At 53.6% G+C, this 16719-nt stretch overlaps 1 protein-coding gene across 2 annotated transcripts in view; it reads left to right on the top strand.

The window, feature by feature from the left end:
- The window catches only part of EMP2 (epithelial membrane protein 2), a 73803-nt gene that overhangs the window by 53480 nt on the left and 3604 nt on the right, over positions 1-16719 (top strand). For both annotated transcript variants that reach the window (XM_087870503.1, XM_045784011.2), the window contains exons 2-4: positions 11642-11776; positions 13905-13995; positions 16026-16172. In XM_087870503.1, coding sequence (XP_087726629.1) covers positions 11699-11776; positions 13905-13995; positions 16026-16172 — 316 coding nt within the window. In that variant the 5' untranslated portion in view covers positions 11642-11698. The remainder of the gene's footprint in view (positions 1-11641; positions 11777-13904; positions 13996-16025; positions 16173-16719) is intronic.

The raw sequence follows: 16719 nt of genomic DNA on the forward strand, positions 1-16719 counted from the left end.
AGGAGAAGGTCTCAGTTCTGTGCCAGCATGTCTTTAACACTTCCCAAACACATGTGACATCCTGTTTCAGCAAGGAGAGACAGGGTTGGCCTTGGACGTGAGCTTTCAGCGGCCTGTTTCTAGCTGGGCATCTAATCACACTGTTTTGTTTTCGTTGTATTTCTTTTTCCCTAGCACCCTCGATTAATGGCAGGCAGGGCTGACTTTCCATGTGAGTCCTGATCCCGGGTTTCCTTTTATAATGCAAGCTTAAAAAGTGAGGAACCCACTAGGAGCGAGGGTGGTATGCCGATACCCCTGAGATTCTAAAGGCGGGAACAGGAGTGACGGGTTTGGGGAAATGGACGTAAGCCTAGCGGGTGAGGACGGTGCCTGCAATATCCCCTACTGGCCTAAGGCTCCTGCGGCCTGGCCAAGCTGTAGGAAGTGATTCCCGGTCCCTAGCTTTCCAGCAGAATGCAGTACAGAAAGGACAGCCCCTGTCACTTAGGAAAGATGACAAGGCTGTGACAGTGAATGCCGCTGATCTCCTGGGGATTACTTGACAGGCTCTGACACAAAGTGTTCTGTGAAGGAGAACGCATTCCCAGCCTAATGGCTGTGAGGATGGGTAACGCCCCGCATTTGACACCTGCTTCACCCCTGACCACTGACTCCAAATCCACCTCGCCCCACGCTAACATGTGTGCCTGCAGGGACACTACCAGCCCTCTCTGGGCTAGGGTGTGGGTTTGCCGGGTGGCGTAATTACACGGAACTCTTCGGATGACAGCAGCCAGCAGTGAGATCTTTAGTTGAGGGGTCAGGCCCAGTCATTGGCAGAATGGTGGTTATTAGCTCCTCTGCAAAAGTTGCCCAAACTAGCAGCCATTCAACAAACATTTGCTGAGTAGCCTTGGGCTCTGGGCATACGTAGATGAGTAAGGCATGATCTCTGCCCTTGAGAACTGAATCTGTTAGAGCACCGCGTGCCCTGTACCAGTTAGCTCTTGCCATGTAGCAAACCACTCTGAAACGTAATGGCTTAAAACAGAAAATGTTTATTTAGTTCATGATTCTGCAGGTGGGCGGTGCGGGCTGGGCTCAGGTGGACTCTCTCATGTGTCTGGGGTCAGCTGGTGGGTCAGCTGGGGGCCTGGCTGGCCCAGTGTGGTCTTTGCTGGAAAGGCTCCTCTGGGCTCCCTGCAGTTGCTTATCCTCCAGCAGGCCAGGCCTGGCTGGTTCATGTGGTAGCTGAGCAGAGAGAGAGAGAGAGGAAGTGCATGAGGCCTCTTGAGGCCCCGGCTCAGCATTGGCACAAGTCAGTTCCACAGCCTTCGATTGATAGAAGAAATCACGAGGGCAGCCAGGGTTCAGTGGGTGGGGAAATAGATCCCACATTTTTTTTTTTCTTTCAAAGATTTATTTATTTATTTGAGAGAGAGAGAGCTTGAGCGGGAGGGGGGAAGGGAGAGGGAGAGAGAATCTCAAGCAGACTCTGCCCTGAGTGTGGAGTGTGACTCGGGGCTCCATCCCAGACCCCAAGATCACCACCTGACCCAAAACCAGGAGTCGGACACTCAGCCGACTGCCCCCCTACCCGAGCCCCTAGATTTTGCCTCTTAATTTGCTAAATGTGTGCTTGTGAACATGAGGGGTGTTCAACTGCATTTTTCTTTTCTCGTGATGTCTTGCCTGCTCTTGGAATCAGGGTAATGCCAACCTCACAGAATGAGAGCATGGGGGTGGGTGTAGGGGGTTCCCTCCTCTTCGATTTTATGGAGGTGTTCACTGTATAGCGTTGGTATTATGCTTCCTCGGATGTTTGATAGAATTCACCGGTGAAGCCATCCAGGCCCAGAGTTTCCTCTTTGGGAAGGGGCTCCAGGCGCTTGACAAGTATTTCTTCCTCCTTCCATTACCAAGCCTAAAAGAAAGGTCTAGCTCCATGTCTTCTTCTTAGCCCTTCGGCTCCTTGAAGTCTGGCTCGTTCAGCTGTCCCTTGGACACGTATTTATAGGGCACCACTTACAAAGTGGGCGCTGTTCTGACTGCTGGGAGTACTGTCTGCACACCACACGAGGGCCCCGTCGCAGGGGAAGCGAGAGCACGCAGGTAAACAGCTACGGCATAGCATCAGGCCAGGAGAAGTGCTCCGGGAAAAGAGTCAAGAAAGGCTTTCCTTCACGTCCTAAGATCTTCATCAGCAGGTGGCCCAACGCCTTCTCTGAACTCTCCTCTCTCGGCTTCTGCTTCTGGGTCCCACTGTCCGCTCGGGTTCTCTCCTCACCCTGTGCCCCCCACCCCCGTCTTCTTCCTGGTGGGAGTGCATATCCACCAGGGGCTCTGTGTCCCACCTGCACGCCCGAGACGGGGGGGGGGGAGGGCTTCTGCTGGCCACTCCTGTTCTCTCCCGAGGCAATGTCCTACCCATGCTCCCACTGCCGGGACACGTTTCCGCACTGTTACCAGACTTGGCTCTCCCGGTGGGCCGTTGCCCTCACCCTGCAAACGTGCTCCTCCCGCTCCGACCCACGCACGTCAGGGGAGCCAGCATCCATTCTGCTCAAGCGCAGGGCCCCTGAGTCCCCAGCCAGGCACCAGGCCTGGTGACTCGCTTCTGGAAAGCTCTTGCTCCTCTGCTCGCCAGCCTGTTGCTGCCTCAGTCCAGACCCTTGTTTCTCCACCAGAGATCTGCCCCTTTGCCTCTTCCTCCTCCTCCTTCTTCTTTTTTAGAATTTATTTGTCAGAGAGAGAACACAAGCAGGGGGAGCGGCAGGCAGAGGGAGAGGGAGAAGCAGACTCCCCACTGAGCAGGGAGCCCGATGTGGGGCTTGATCTCAGGGCCCAGGGATCATGACCAGAGCCGAAGGCAGACGCTTCACCGACTGAGTCTCCCAGGCGCCCCCCTTTGCCTCCGTTCTAACCCATCTCCTGACTGTGGAACGTGTTTCCTCCAGAGGCGGATCTCAGTGTGTTCCTCCTTAAAGGCCTTCTGCCCCTCCCTGTGGGCTCCCAGACAATGTGCAAGCTTCCAAGGCCGCTGCAGCTTCTGGCCCAGCCTGGGGCCCTGCCCAGCACACACCCTACTCACACTTTTGTGTCGGTGCCTCCGAGCACGCTCCGTCCCCATGGCTCTGCGGCCAAACCGCCTGTGCTCCGCCCTCCCCTTGAGACCCAGCTCAGATGTCACTTCCTCCGTGAAGCCTCTCATGCTGCCCCCACGGGGCTGCTCACACCTTCCTCTGTGTTCTCACAGCGTGCGTGCCATCATGTCGTGCCTGTGTATCCACCCGTGTTCTTCACCGACCCAGCTGCTCCCAGGGCACACGGGCCTGCCTGACTCATCTGTGTGTCACCAGGGCCCGGGACATGGTGGGCTCTCACTGCATGCTCGTTGCATGAATAATTGCTCCATTTTAAACCAGTGAGCAGAAGCCTGGGGTTTGAGCCTGGTTCTGCCACCTGCTAGTTTGATGATCTGGGCAAATCCACAAGTTTGACTTCTAGGCTGCAAAGGGGATCATAGCCCTTGCCCATCCTTATGATGGGGGGACTGTCACCTCACTGACATGTGTTTATCCTGCGTGTAGTGAAGAGAGGTGCTTTCAGCCTGGGGGACTCGTGGGTGACCTGTGTCTGACTTTGTGGGTCCTAGAGTAATGCTGTGCACTGCTGGCCAGCATCCAGAGCCATGTGTGGCCCCAGGAACTCGGACCCATCTGATTAGACCTTAAAGGAATAGGACCCCAGGAGGGAAAAGAAATTCAGATTCCGGGTGGGCGACATGGTAGTTTCTCTAGTGCCAGATTGCCTGGGTTCAAATCCCAGATCCAACCTTCACTAGCTGTGTGACCTTGGGGAAGTTGCTTAACCTCTCTGAGCCTTTTCTTCACCTATTAAATGAGGCACATTATAACACCTGCATCACAGTGTTTTTATGAGTAACCAATAAGAATTGAGGAGGCACTGAATGTTGGCTGCCACCGTTGGTGCTGTTGTGGTCATGATTATTCCAGCAGACCGAAAGACTTGGGCCTGCACAGGCAGGATCGTCCTCTGTGGCTTCTGCCCTGGAGCATTGCTAAATCCCAGGGTCCGGCCTGTTGCCCTTTCTGCAGCGAGCCAAGGGTTGGCCCTGTGCCCAGAAGCCCCAGCCACAGTGAGCGCAAAGCTGGGCCGCCCAGGGCAAAGGGGCTTCCGCCAGCCCGAGGGCATCTTGGACGCCTGGATATTCCAGTATGGCTGGTGTCCAGATGCCAAGGCAGGAGGCCGTGCTGACCTCTGCCTTCCTGAAAACGGAGGCCAAAGCCACTGCCCCTTCGAGCACTGTGGGTGGTGGGAGGAGCCCGGCTTCCCGCCAGCCAGCGGGGGGAGCACCTCCAGCTCCAGAGTGGCCCTCGGAGTCCCTCCGGCAGTGTGGCCTTCCCCCAGGGTTCAACCCAGAGCCTCCTTGGCCCTTTCGAGCCGGAGCTGTGGGTGGAGCACTTCTGGGCCGAAGGAACGACCCCGGGCCTCCAGATGCCAAACATCTCAGGTCTGTTTTGAAAAGTTCCACACGTCAGGATTGTCCTGCTTACAATTCCGGGAACGGGCTCCAACTCCGCCTGAGAACGGGCCGGGCCGTGGTTTAAATTGTAGGAAGAACTCCCGAGGGTGGGAATAGAGGCGGGTGGGCCGCGTGGTCCTCTTAACAGCATTTGCTCTCCCCGCGGAAAGCTGGCCGGCTTGCTCTCTTGTTCCCCAGCACGTAGTTTTAGTCGAGCGAGTGCCAGAGCCCCTTCCTTTGAGCCGCAGGGGCGGGGGTGGGGGGGTGGGGTGGGGGGCCTGCAGCGGGAAGCAGTGTGTTTACGGAGGGAAGGAGAGGAGGGACCCTTCCCCTGCGCTGGGCAGGCCCCGTAACCTTCTTCTTACCTGTGAGACCTCACGGTGATGTCCCACCATCAGCTGCAAACCAAGTGTCGCTCCTCGGGGAGGGAGGGCCGGTGAGTCACCAGCAGGAGCTTCTCCCCACCCAGGACTAGACGTGCAGTGTGTGCATGTATGCACACACGCGCGCGCGCACACACACACACACACACACACACATTCAGGCAGACATCGGGCCAAGACAAAGCGGGACAGCAGCTCTGCCTAGGAGCCAGTGAGGAGATGCCCATTTTTGGCATGTCCTGTTTGTTACCTGAGGTCTGGCTGGACATCTCTGGGAGTGCTGTCCCTCGTCCCGTCCCCCGTCAGAACTTACAACTCGCCGAGCTGCAGATGCTCCGTTCTGTGCGCAGAATTCCCACAGTCCCACCAACACCTCCGGGGGCTTCATCCCCACTGACTCCGGGTCTGATACCCAGAGGGGGCTTGCTCTCGGAAACCTATTCACCGCTCCTCCTTCGCCAGTTACGGATTCTTTTTCCTTAAAAAAGATTCTTTCGAATCTTAAGTTCTAACACCCAGGGTTCCCTGTTATTTTATGTGACTGTTTTTGTGGCTGTTTTCTAGCCTGGAGAGCATGTAGGCCTTCAGTCTCAAGATGCTTTCCTGCGGTTCCTCCCCCGCACCTAAATCAAGGTTGGAGAGTCTGTGAGACCTAGCGGAGTTTCCGGGCGGAACGGGGGTGCGTTGTGATAAAGGTAGCAAACAGAACTGAGGCCGTGTACTCCCTGAGGGAATCCTTTCAGTGATCAAGGAAAAGCACTCTCCAAAATCCAGACCCATCTCCCAAGGCTCACTTCACTGGGGCCATTGAGCGAACAGGATCAAAACTGCAGGAAACGCTATTTTGAGGACGGATGAAAACCTACGATATGTGCAGTTCTCTATCGGGCCCCCTCTGATACGCCCGGTCCTATCCCAGGCTTAGTTCATGGGCCGGTGCAGAGAGACGCTGCCTCCCCAGATCCCTCCCGCCTGCTGTGGGGCTTGGGGCGGGGCCCACCAAAGGTAAGGGGTGCACGCACTGCCTGCGCCCTCTTGCCTGATGCGAAGCAGGCCCCCGTGTGATTTTTGTTAGGCCCGAAACATGAGCAGGAAGGAGGGCAGCAGAAAATGTCCCAGAGCCGGAGTTGGAAAACCAGGGGTTGGAATCCATCTCTGCCAACTTTGACAAATCACCTGACGCCTTGGCGAGCCTCAGTCTTTCATCTGTAAAGTGGGGATAATGATATCTTGCCCTGCCAGCTTTACAGGGTTGACGGGGAAGGCCTGACACAAGACAGACCGTGTCGACTGCAGCTTCACCTTTAATCATGAGAGTCCTGCGGGGTGAGCCCTCGGAGCACACCCCCTGCCCCCCCCCCCCCCGCCCAGGATCTGCTTTACCTTCTCTGTGTGTCGGCATGACAAGGACAAGAAGGGTTCTCCGAGGAAGAGGAGAAGTGATCGCAGCACCCGGTTTTGCCCCATAGTTGACAACAGTTACAGGGCCCTGTGATGTAATGGGCAGTGACCCACGTAAGGCATAAGGACGGTGTGGGGATGGAGGGCGTGGGCAGGTGGGGGGAGGCGATGGTGGCAAAGAAACTCCCCCGTGGGCGGGAAGTCAGTGTTTACAGCAGAGGAATCGGGAAATAGAAGTGCAGGAATATTGCCTGGAAATATGGAACTCTGGGGAAAAGCACGGCTGAAGGGGTTCACAGTGACTGCTTCCGGAGGCCTGGACTGGGGGGTGGGGCAGAGGCTGTGGTTTTTCATCACATGCCTTCGGTTCTTTTATCTTTTGGGTTTTTTTTTTTTCCTTTGTCATCACATGGATTATGTAGATCAAAACGTATTTTTAAAAGAGAAGTCCTGCAAGTCGGAAGACTTTGATTTCTAGACAGGAGCTTGAAAAGCCACCGAGTGCAGCCTCCCACCTTTGGACAGGTCAACGCCCGAATCCAGGTGGCCTTTCAGAACCTGGGCTGGCTCCATCCCTGAAGAAATCGCCCAAGGAACCGCACCGTGGCTTGCGCTGCCTGGTGAGGGCTGTGCTGGCACGTGGCAGAGGCCACTGGGAAATGCTTGTTGACATTGGAAGGCTGGCTCCCGTCCTCTGAGGGGTCACCCAGTGAGGTCGAAAGGGTTGTTGGAGTGGGGGCCAGGACAGCCTCCCATCCTGACCTTCCTCCGGCTTCGCTGTGGGATCCGAGCAAGCTGTGGCCCTCCCCGGTCTCAGTTTCCGCCTCTAGACGATCAGGGCTTTGAGCTTCTCAAGAGCCGTCACAGTGACGCATTTTTAAAACTACCAACGGTAGCAAGTAGCTTTCTCTGCACCGGGCACGGTAGCAAACAGAGGGGGAGATAGTAAACACGGGAACAAATGAGATACTTTGAGACCGTGGAAGTCCTCGGAAGAAAATAAGCCAGAGGGATAGGATAGACCGTATTGGGTGGGGGGGGGGTGCTTCACAGCAGGTGATCTGGGCATGTTGGAATTGAGACCTAGACAGTGCGAGGGGGAGAGAGAGAGAGAGAGAGAGCGTGCGAACAAGCCAGCTGAGGGTGGCAAGGAGGGAGTCCTCCAGGGAACTCTGCCCCAGGCGGCTGAGCCCAGGCCCTGAAGCCCACAAGGACAAGGGGACGCAAGAGGGATCGGCATTCAATGAGACATTTTTTTTGGAGGGAAAATAAATCTCTGTGAATGGCAAGGTTAAATTTGGCGCCCCCTTGGGTTTGGTGGGCCGGTGTTCGTGCAGCCCCCAACCCAGGGGGCTGTGTGTTCTTCAGTGTCTCCGAAGAGGGTGTGCAGAGGGTGCAGGGGTGAAAAATGGGTGTGGGTCGTGGGAAGGGGTGCTCCGCTGGGAAGGGCCCAGGAGATAGCAGAAGCTGGTGTGTAGAGGCCAGGATTACATTTCTTGGGGAACAACGGATGGGAGTAAGTCAAAGAGGTGATGTGGAGGCTTCTGCACATGCCCCCCCCCCACCCAGTCAGGCCTTGCACAGCAGTTGGTCCAGTAGGTCACCTTGACGATGGAGGATGGCACAGCACCAAGTGTCCTCTATGCTGCACTGAGTAAAAAAAGTAAAAGCAAAATCAACTACACAGCACGTCCTTCATCCCAGCACCCCCACTTCTAGGAATCTGCCCTTCAGATACACGGATGCAAGTGTGCAGAGAAATAAGTGTAAGGGGGAACGCCTGGCTGGATCAGTCGGTGGAGCGTGCGACTCCTGGTCTTGGGGTCCTGAGTTCGAGCCCCACCTTGGGAGTAGGAAATAGTTAGAAATAAAAAAAAAAAAATTTTTTTTAAAGGAAAAAAATGTAAGGATGTCCACTGGCAGTGTAGTTTGAAGTAGCAGAACGTTCAGAAAGGACCTCAGTGGTCATCAGTGGGGAACCAGTGAGTAGACTGTGGCATGAGCCACGCAACCCAACACCAACCAGGCAGCCATTCCAGCAATGAGGTGGAACAGTTGAAAGAGAATGATCCTGGGGGGGTATTAGTGGGGAGAGAAGCTAGGCTGGAGAATGGGCTGTCGGCTCCACACCCTGCCCCCGACCAGCCCAGGGGAACCCCCCCAGGAAAGGGAAACTGGGGGCTCCCAGCGAGCAAACTGTCCCGCTCGCTGGGCTAGGAAGGAAGTTGGGGAAGAGCACAGCGCTGCGCAGCTCACCATTCACGTCTGCGCTCCACCAATCCGGAAAGTGGACGCTGGATGCCCCCTCCAATCAGGAGCGAAGGAGTGAGTGAGGGGCGGGGCATGAGGCCAGAAGTGTGACTGGTGCATGTCCCCTCCACACGGAAACCTGAAGAGTGGGGAATAAGTGTTCCCACCTAGCAGATATTTCTGGAAGGAGCATAGCAAACCTGAAGAGTGGTTCCCTGAAGGGAAGGAAGGAAGAGAGTGGCCTCAGGGATAGTGGTTAAAGGGACACCTTGTGTAAAGATGCAGGAGCAAAGGGTCCCTCTTAAAGGTTCAGGGGATCTCTTCTACTTATGAAGAATTTCCTTCAAAGCCTGTGGTGAGGTCGCTGGCAATGTCCTAGGTGCACAAGTTCTCTTTTTTTACCCTCATTTTGCTTTTATGGGAGATCCAGACATTATCATGGGGGAGCACTAAGTAGTTGGCATTTACTTCCCTATGCCCTAATTTTCCTGGACATCTGTGCGTTCAAACCAATCTGTAGCCACCCTTGTATGCCCGTGGATCTTTCTCTTACACTGGACTCAAGACCTCTTGTAAAAACGTACTCTTTTCTCTGCAGGAGTGCCTTCCTAATGTCTGGAATGCCAGCTGAACCCACTCCCAGGCGTTAAAGCAATGCCTCCCAGACGTTAGGCATTTGAGAACCACCCCAGGACTTTTGTTACCACTGAAGGCCACCTGTCCTTTTAGTTACATAATATTTTTCTTAAATGACTCACTTTTAAAACTTCACATTTGTCTATAAATAGCATTATTTATAAAAAGAAAGAACCTTAAAAATAAATGTAATAAAATCTAAACAACATTGTAAAATTCTAGCTACCCTATGACTTGCCTAAAGTTCTGCTCGCCCTTCCTCCCTGTCTCCCTTCTTCCCTCCCTCCCTCCCTCCCTCCCTTCCTTCCTTCCTTCCATCCTTCCTCTTTCTCTCTCTCTTTCTTTCTCTTTTTCTCTTTTTCTTTTTAAAATGGCATGTGTTTGAGACAGACTAGCACCAAACTGGGTCTTTTTCCTTGGTGGACTCAGAAGGATTAGAATGGGGACTTTCTCACTGTGTGGTTCAGTGTTATTTAATGCCACATCAATGTTCCCACCAAACTCATTCTCTGTAGCGTTTGAAATATGCACTTTGGAGAAAACTGAGTTACAGCTTCCCCTCCCCCTTCTGGAAAGTTTTAGTTATATGTTCAAATGCTTTTGTGTAATCCGAACCGAATAACATATGAAGTCTGTTATTACCCTGGTGTTTATGGCCCTGCCTGATCAGGTTGGCTTTTTGACAAGGGTCAGAAATGTATCTGTTTGGGGGCAGCCTATGATGACAGATAAGAATGATGCAGGCGTGGGGCACCTGGGTGGCTCAGTGGTTAAGCATCCGCCTTCAGCTCAGGTCATGATCTCAGAGTCCCAGGATCGATCCCCAAATTGGCTCCACACTCAGCGGGGAATCTGCTTCTCCCTCTCCCTCTGCCCCTCCCCCCACTCGTTCTCTCTCTCTCTAATAAATAAAATCTTTCTGAAAATGATGCAGGCATAAACAAAGGAGTATTGGTCCTTTTAAAAAGAATCGAAGAAATCACTGAGCTGGTTCGTTGGGTTCTTGTAAGTGAGGATGTGCAGAATCACAGCTGGGACTGTTCAGGCTGAGCTCTGCAGCCGAGACTCCTGGCTGGTTGTTAGTGAGTCCTGGGTCTTATGGAGTCTCCCTATGCGAGCCCGCAAGAGTCCATCCCCATGAGGGAATAATAAGGAGTGTCATGAGTGAGAGTAAGCATGGTCAGAGAAGAGAAGCCCTCCTGTATGGATGCCTTTGGCGCTGTGTGAGGAGCTGTCCAGCGTCACTTTTAAAAAACCAGATACAACCCCAGTTCTTTTGCAAGATTTCCAGTTTCACTTTGCAGTCGCTTCCTACTGCATGGTATTCAGACTGTCCAGCCATAGTAAAAAATTGACCCCGATATCTCAGTGGTTTAACATCCAGAGGCTTATTTGTCCATCAACAGTATCTGTTCAAAGTGGGAGGCGTCGATGAATTGCCACTGCCCCATGCCAGCCACTTCATAGGGGAGGGATCTGGGAGAACTCACACCTGCTCTTCAGCCGGAAGGGACACTGAGGGCTTGCTCGCAGCTCTTTGCCCAGAATTAGTTACTAGGCTCCACCCTAACCTCAGGGGAGGCTGGGAAATGCAGTCCTCCCAGGCCCCCAGAGAGGAAGATGAACCAGCGGCCATACATTGTGTCTTCATTTTATGGTTAGATGTTCGAATAGAGGTAGACGTCAAGAGGAGGGGTGTTTGAGTGGGGATTAATGTGACGAGTGGTCATATCATTAGGAAATGGTTTTGTGTAGGGATTGTTTTTGCTTTTTTAAGCACCATTGCTGTGATACCAAATACTCAGACTATGACCTCCAGCCCCCACCACCTCCCACCCCCCCACCCCTGCTTGTGAGCCCCCCAGGGCATAGCCACCATTGCCTGCTGGGTGGGGGATCGGAGCAGCCTTTTAGCACACAGAGAGCCGCTCCTTCCTGCCCTGTCCCCCTATCCCCCCCAGCTTGCAGCTCTGAAGAGGTGCGATGCTTTTCTGAATTCGGGGTTTGAATCAGTCCTCACCTGGCCTCCTCCACAAGGAGTGTTTGGTATTTGGATGCAACAAGGAGCAGCTCCTTGTGCCAGATTTTATGCAGTAAAAAGTCTCCAGGAGAAGAATGATGAGAAGAGCAGTTCTTGATTTTTTTTTCTTTTAAAGATTTTATTTTTTTTATTGAGAGAAAGAGTGCAAGTGTGGGGAAGGGCAGAGGGAGAGAGCAAGAATCCCAAGCCGACTCCCTGCTGAGCGAGGAGCCCTAATCAGGACTCAGTCTCACAACCCTGAGATCATGACCTGAGCAGAAATCAAGAGTCAGACGCTCAGCTGACTGAGCCACCCAGGTGCACCCCGGTTTTTGACTTCCTAAAACCCCACTAAAAATCGCCTACTTTTCCTTTAATTTTGTTCTGTCGTTGACGAACGTATTTCTGCCTTGTACCCTTCAGCATCTCTCCCTCCCTGGGCTTTAAGCGAGAGCCCCGGCCCCACCGCGCCCTGTGAACATGTTGGTGCTCCTGGCTTTCATCATCATCTTCCACATCACCTCGGCCGCTTTGCTGTTCATCGCCACCATCGACAATGTGAGTCCCCTTTCCTTCCGACCACCCCGCAAGCCCTGGATCCTGCCGTCCATGGAGGCGGGATCGAGAACTCCCCCACGCTGGTAGGGTATGGCGTTGTCTTCCCTACCGAGACATCTCGGCTCAGGCCTCCATGTGGAGGTTTGGGGCATCTCACGGTTAGCTCTGGATGTGCAGGGACCTGGCTTCTCTCATCTCCGATCCCCCCACAGAGCCTGGTGTAGTGCCTTTTAGGTGTAGGACGCTCTTCGAGGGCTGCTAGGACTCAGCCCCCCTCTAGATAAATTTCTCAGTGTCAGCACTGTGCCAGGGAGCTGGATCATTCTTTGCTCTAGGGCCGAGCTGCGTATGGTAGGGTACTAAGCAGCATCTTTGGTCCCTGCCCACGAGAAGGCAAGCGCTCCCACCCCTATTTGGGACCACCAAAAATGTCTTTGGACATGGCCAGATGTCCTGAGGGAGAGCAAAACCACCGTCAGCTGAGCACCGCTGCCCTAGATCCCCCAGGTGACCTATCCCGGGGGGTCTCTGCCCCTCCTGCCTTTGACTTCTTCTTACAAATCAGGGAGCCAATTGCTAGCCACCTAGCCATGCCCTCCCTGGCAGTGCTCATGCTTGGAACTTTCCCAACAGCCATGCTCCCCTGCAAAATGGGACTTTTTACTTAAGTGTCCAGCTTGCAGCCACATGGCAGGGATGCATTTGATAAATGAGCTATTGGTATAGATTAATATCTCTCCTGGCAGGAAATGAAGCTTTGTACCAGAGATCCTCAGTGGCCCACACCTTGATCCAAAGGCCTGGCTTCAATCCTGACCATTTCAAACTCAGACGCATTCAGAGTCAGAAACACTGCTCCAAGGGTCCCCAAGTGCACCTCACGAGTGGCCACCTGCTCTGCTTACACCTAGGACTCCTGTTGATCAATCATCACACAGCAACACCTACCGCTTAGGGAGTGCTCCCTCTGGCCAGGTCCTTGGCCCTTTTATGTGCATCGTCTCGTTTGGTCCTCACCCCAAGCCTCCGAGATAGGTTGTCCTCTTCCAGCACCGTTTAATGATGAGGGAACTGGGCCTCAGGGCAGTTATGACACCTGGGGAGTCTACGCAGCAGGAAGCGACAGAGCTGGGTTCGAACCACTCCCGACCCTAGATCCCGTAAGGCAGGGAAACGTAGGGATCGGTTTGGGTTCCTGAAGATTCTCGAAGAGTTGCCGTGAGTGGCCAGGGCAGAGATCACACTGATGCTGTGGCTTAAAGTATTTGGGCCTGTCGTTATCCACAGGACCCGCGCTCTATGAAATAAAAGGTAGTGAATATTTTTTCAGAATCTCCTTTTCCTGTGCCTTGCATCTATCCCTTTGGGATCTTGAAAGGGATAGACAGACCTCAGGGGCAGAAAAGCCATCAGCGCAGCACCCGTTAATCCTTTGGGGTACCCCGGGGTGCTGTGTGGCTGTGCACTTAGGACAAGACACGGACAGGCTTTGTTTCTGCCCATCAGGGAGTCATCGGGTGTCATTTTGGGTTAGGAATTGCGCATGACATGTAGCCGGCATGTGGTGGGAGTTCAGTGAACTTCGGTTGCTGGAGGATGGGAGGTGGATGGAAGGCAGAAGGAGGGCCCACTGGGGGCGGGGAACAGCAGAAGCGCAGAGAAGAAGCATGTGTTTGCACTGAAAGCCGGAGAGTTTCGTCCGATCATTCCCTCCGTACCAGGCCTTGCCCTGACTTTCAGCCTCTCTGACCCCGACATGGCCCCTGTTGTTCTTGTGGGTTTCCCACTGTGCGCACCTGTGACCACCCTGAGCCTTGTCCACGCTCCTATGTCCCAGGAGGGCCCGGCCCCCCAGCCCGTGGCTTACCTTTCAACAGTCCCACAGAACGTGCCTCCTTGGGAAGGGGGGAGTGAGCCTGTTGGAAATGCAGAATCCCAGGCCCCACCCCAGACCTCCCAAATCAGAATCTGCATTTTAACCCGACTCCCCGGGGACTCGCGTGCCCTGGGGAGATGGAGAAGCACTGGTCCCGAGTATTTATTTATTGCTGTGCCTCGCACCTAAGTAGAAGTCCGTGTTTTCATGGTTAACAAACAGCCCCTCCCTGTGTTTCTGTTTGCATTACAGGCCTGGTGGGTAGGAGAAGAATTTTTTGCAGATGTCTGGAGAGTGTGTGTCAATAACACGAATTGCACAGAAATCGATGCGAGCTTCCAGGGTGAGTGCCGAGCCCACACGGAACACCTTAGCTCAGGCTAAGGGCCCCCCTCTTCTCTGCTCTCACATCCTCACCTGTGCTCTCAGGGTCCCTGGAGGGGCCTGGCCTAGTGCTCTGTGCAAGCTGGAGACAGGAGGGGTGTGCAGAAACCACAGGCCAGGGGCGTGCTAACCCCAGATGAGTTGGGCTCACCCTTCCCTTCTCTGTTTCTGGGCCCAGGAGAGTTGCTGGGTCTCCCGAGGCGCTGGCAAATCTGGTGTCCGGTGAGGCCTCTCTTCCTAGATTACCCCCTAAGGGCCCCACGTCCCAGTGCCAACCCGTTGGGGGTTAGGATTTCGATATAGGAATTTTAAAGCCATGCAAGGGGTCTGCAGCAATCCATATTTGCTCCGTCACCTGAGGTGAACAAAATATGGGTTCCTGGTGCCCACCCAGAACACCTGTGCCGTAGTCTCACGGGGAGAGGTCTAGAAGTCTGTCTTTTGTTTCTTAAGAATCTGTATTTTTAATAAGCCCCCAGGTGATTTCTGAGGTTGGGCAAATTTGGGAAACACCGCTCTTAGCCAGAGGGTCACAAGCTTGGCCCCACATTGGACTTGCCTGGGGAATCTTACCCACCTCACCCCCTGTGCCTGGTCCCAACACCAGAGATTCTGACTTATTTCCTCTCCGTGTAGCATGCTGGAGTTTTATTTTTCATGCAGCTATAACTTATGAACAAGAAATGTACTTCTTAAGGGTTCAGCTTAAAGAGTTTTGACAATTATATATACGCCCATGTAACCACCATCCAAAGCAAGATAGAGAATTTTTCCATCACCCCAGAAAGTTCCCCTGGGCCCATTTCCACTCGTTTCCTGCGAGCCCTGTCCCGAGGGCAAGCACTTCTGACTTCTGTCACCCTAGTCTCCTTCCATCTGTTCTTGGACTTCATACAGATGGAGTCGTACCATGTGTATTTGTGCGTGTGGGTCGGGCTTCTGTCCTCCACATAAGGAATGGGCAAGGGCCCAGGTGTCTGTGGGTGATCCTTGCATGCGGCCAGGATGAACCAGGATCCATTGCTTGAAGCATTTCATGAAGTACTCAGGAGTTATGCTTCCCTCCAGCAAAATTGGGGAAAAGGAAGGTTCGTTCTTAGGTTTTCCTGTGAGACTTTGGCCACTGACCCCTGGCCTTCCTTAGCGGCATCCTAGGGATAATGTTCAGCCCTTACACGGACTCCCCTTTTGTAGCCCCCCCTAAAATCCTTGAATGAATTCCTTCCACTCCCCCTGCCTGATGCGGTGGGGAGGAGTCTCAGGTGAGGAGACCGAGAATCATGCAGGTGGCTCCAGTCTGTGCACTTGACCCCTTCTCTACACCTGCAGTGTGTGGCTTCCGTTGTGTCCTTCCCACGTGTAGCGCCCTCTGTCCGGGACCGGCTCCTTTCTCTGCTGAGACTTCCCTCTGCCGAGCCCACTCTCCAGCACTATTCTGAGAAGCCTCCCTTTCTCTTTTCCTGGGTAGCAGTAACAAGGCTCACTCTCTTCTTTTCAGGGGGTATTAGGTAGTCCCCAGAGCACTTTCTGAAGGTCACCTAGCCCCATGAACCCCAAATCCCCAAGAGTCCCTCTGGAGACTGCTCATCCTGACCCATCCATCCTGACCTTCCAAACCAGGATCTGCCAGGATCTGAGGGTCTGTACTTAAAAAAAAAAAAAAAAAAAAAAAAAAAAAAAAAAAAAAAAAAAAAAAAATCCCCAACCATGAGCCACACCTTTGGGGGCAATACCCAGACTGAGAAGAATGACAGAGCGGGTGATTCTTGCTTTTTCCAGAAAAGGGTGTTGGGAACCATCTGGTCCAGTGCACAAATGGACAATAGGGGGGAGGGGATGTTGGGGCGACCTCTTGGCTGTTCTTGTGCTCATACTGTGCAAACAGACTTCTGCCTCCTGTTGTCCCCACTCTGGAGCTATCACTGTGCCCCCCTGAGGGGCCCTGGGGTCTGCGGTCCTCAGTCACGCTCTCTCGCCCTCTGCCCCCAGATTACCCCACGATGCAGGCGGTCCAGGCCACCATGATTCTGTCCACCATTCTCTGCTGCATTGCCTTCCTGATCTTTGTGCTCCAGCTCTTCCGCTTGAAGCAGGGAGAGAGGTTCGTGCTAACCTCCATCATCCAGCTCATGTCATGTAAGTACGACGACGGGCTTCCTGGAATAAGCCCTCCCTTCCCAGCCTGCGTGAGTAGCAGCCAGGAGCAGCGCTGTGGGTGAGGATTTGGGAAGGAAAGCCAGCCGCCATGCTGTAGCACGACATTTTATACTTCAGAGTCTGGATTTAGTTAGAGGGTCGGGGCAGGCGTGCTGAAGATGCGAAGCCTGAGCCAGGATCTGTAGGGTAAGTAGGAGTTGCTGTCAAGAATGTGCTATCTTGGTACAGAGGGAAGAGGCACAGGTTCCCCAAGGAAGATCAGGGTACTTGACTTCATCCGGCCACTAACAGTTGTTGGTGAGTCACTCAGGATGCTTTTGACTTCAAGTAAGAGGAAAATCCAATTAACAATGACTTCAGCCTCAAAGACCTTTACTTTTCTGATCCAACAAAAAGCTTGAAGGTGGAGGGTGCCATCGTTGGTCTGGCAGCTCAGAAGCATCAAGAACCTCCACTTGATCCTTTGATGCTTTCATCTTCAGAGTGTCAGTGATGACCTCCTCATGGCCCCCAAAAGGCTGCTGCA

The sequence above is a fragment of the Ursus americanus genome, chromosome 2 (assembly GCF_024610735.1).
Source record: "Ursus americanus isolate L20-20 chromosome 2, mUrsAme1.1.p, whole genome shotgun sequence".
In the NCBI taxonomy this organism is placed as follows: domain Eukaryota; kingdom Metazoa; phylum Chordata; class Mammalia; order Carnivora; family Ursidae; genus Ursus; species Ursus americanus.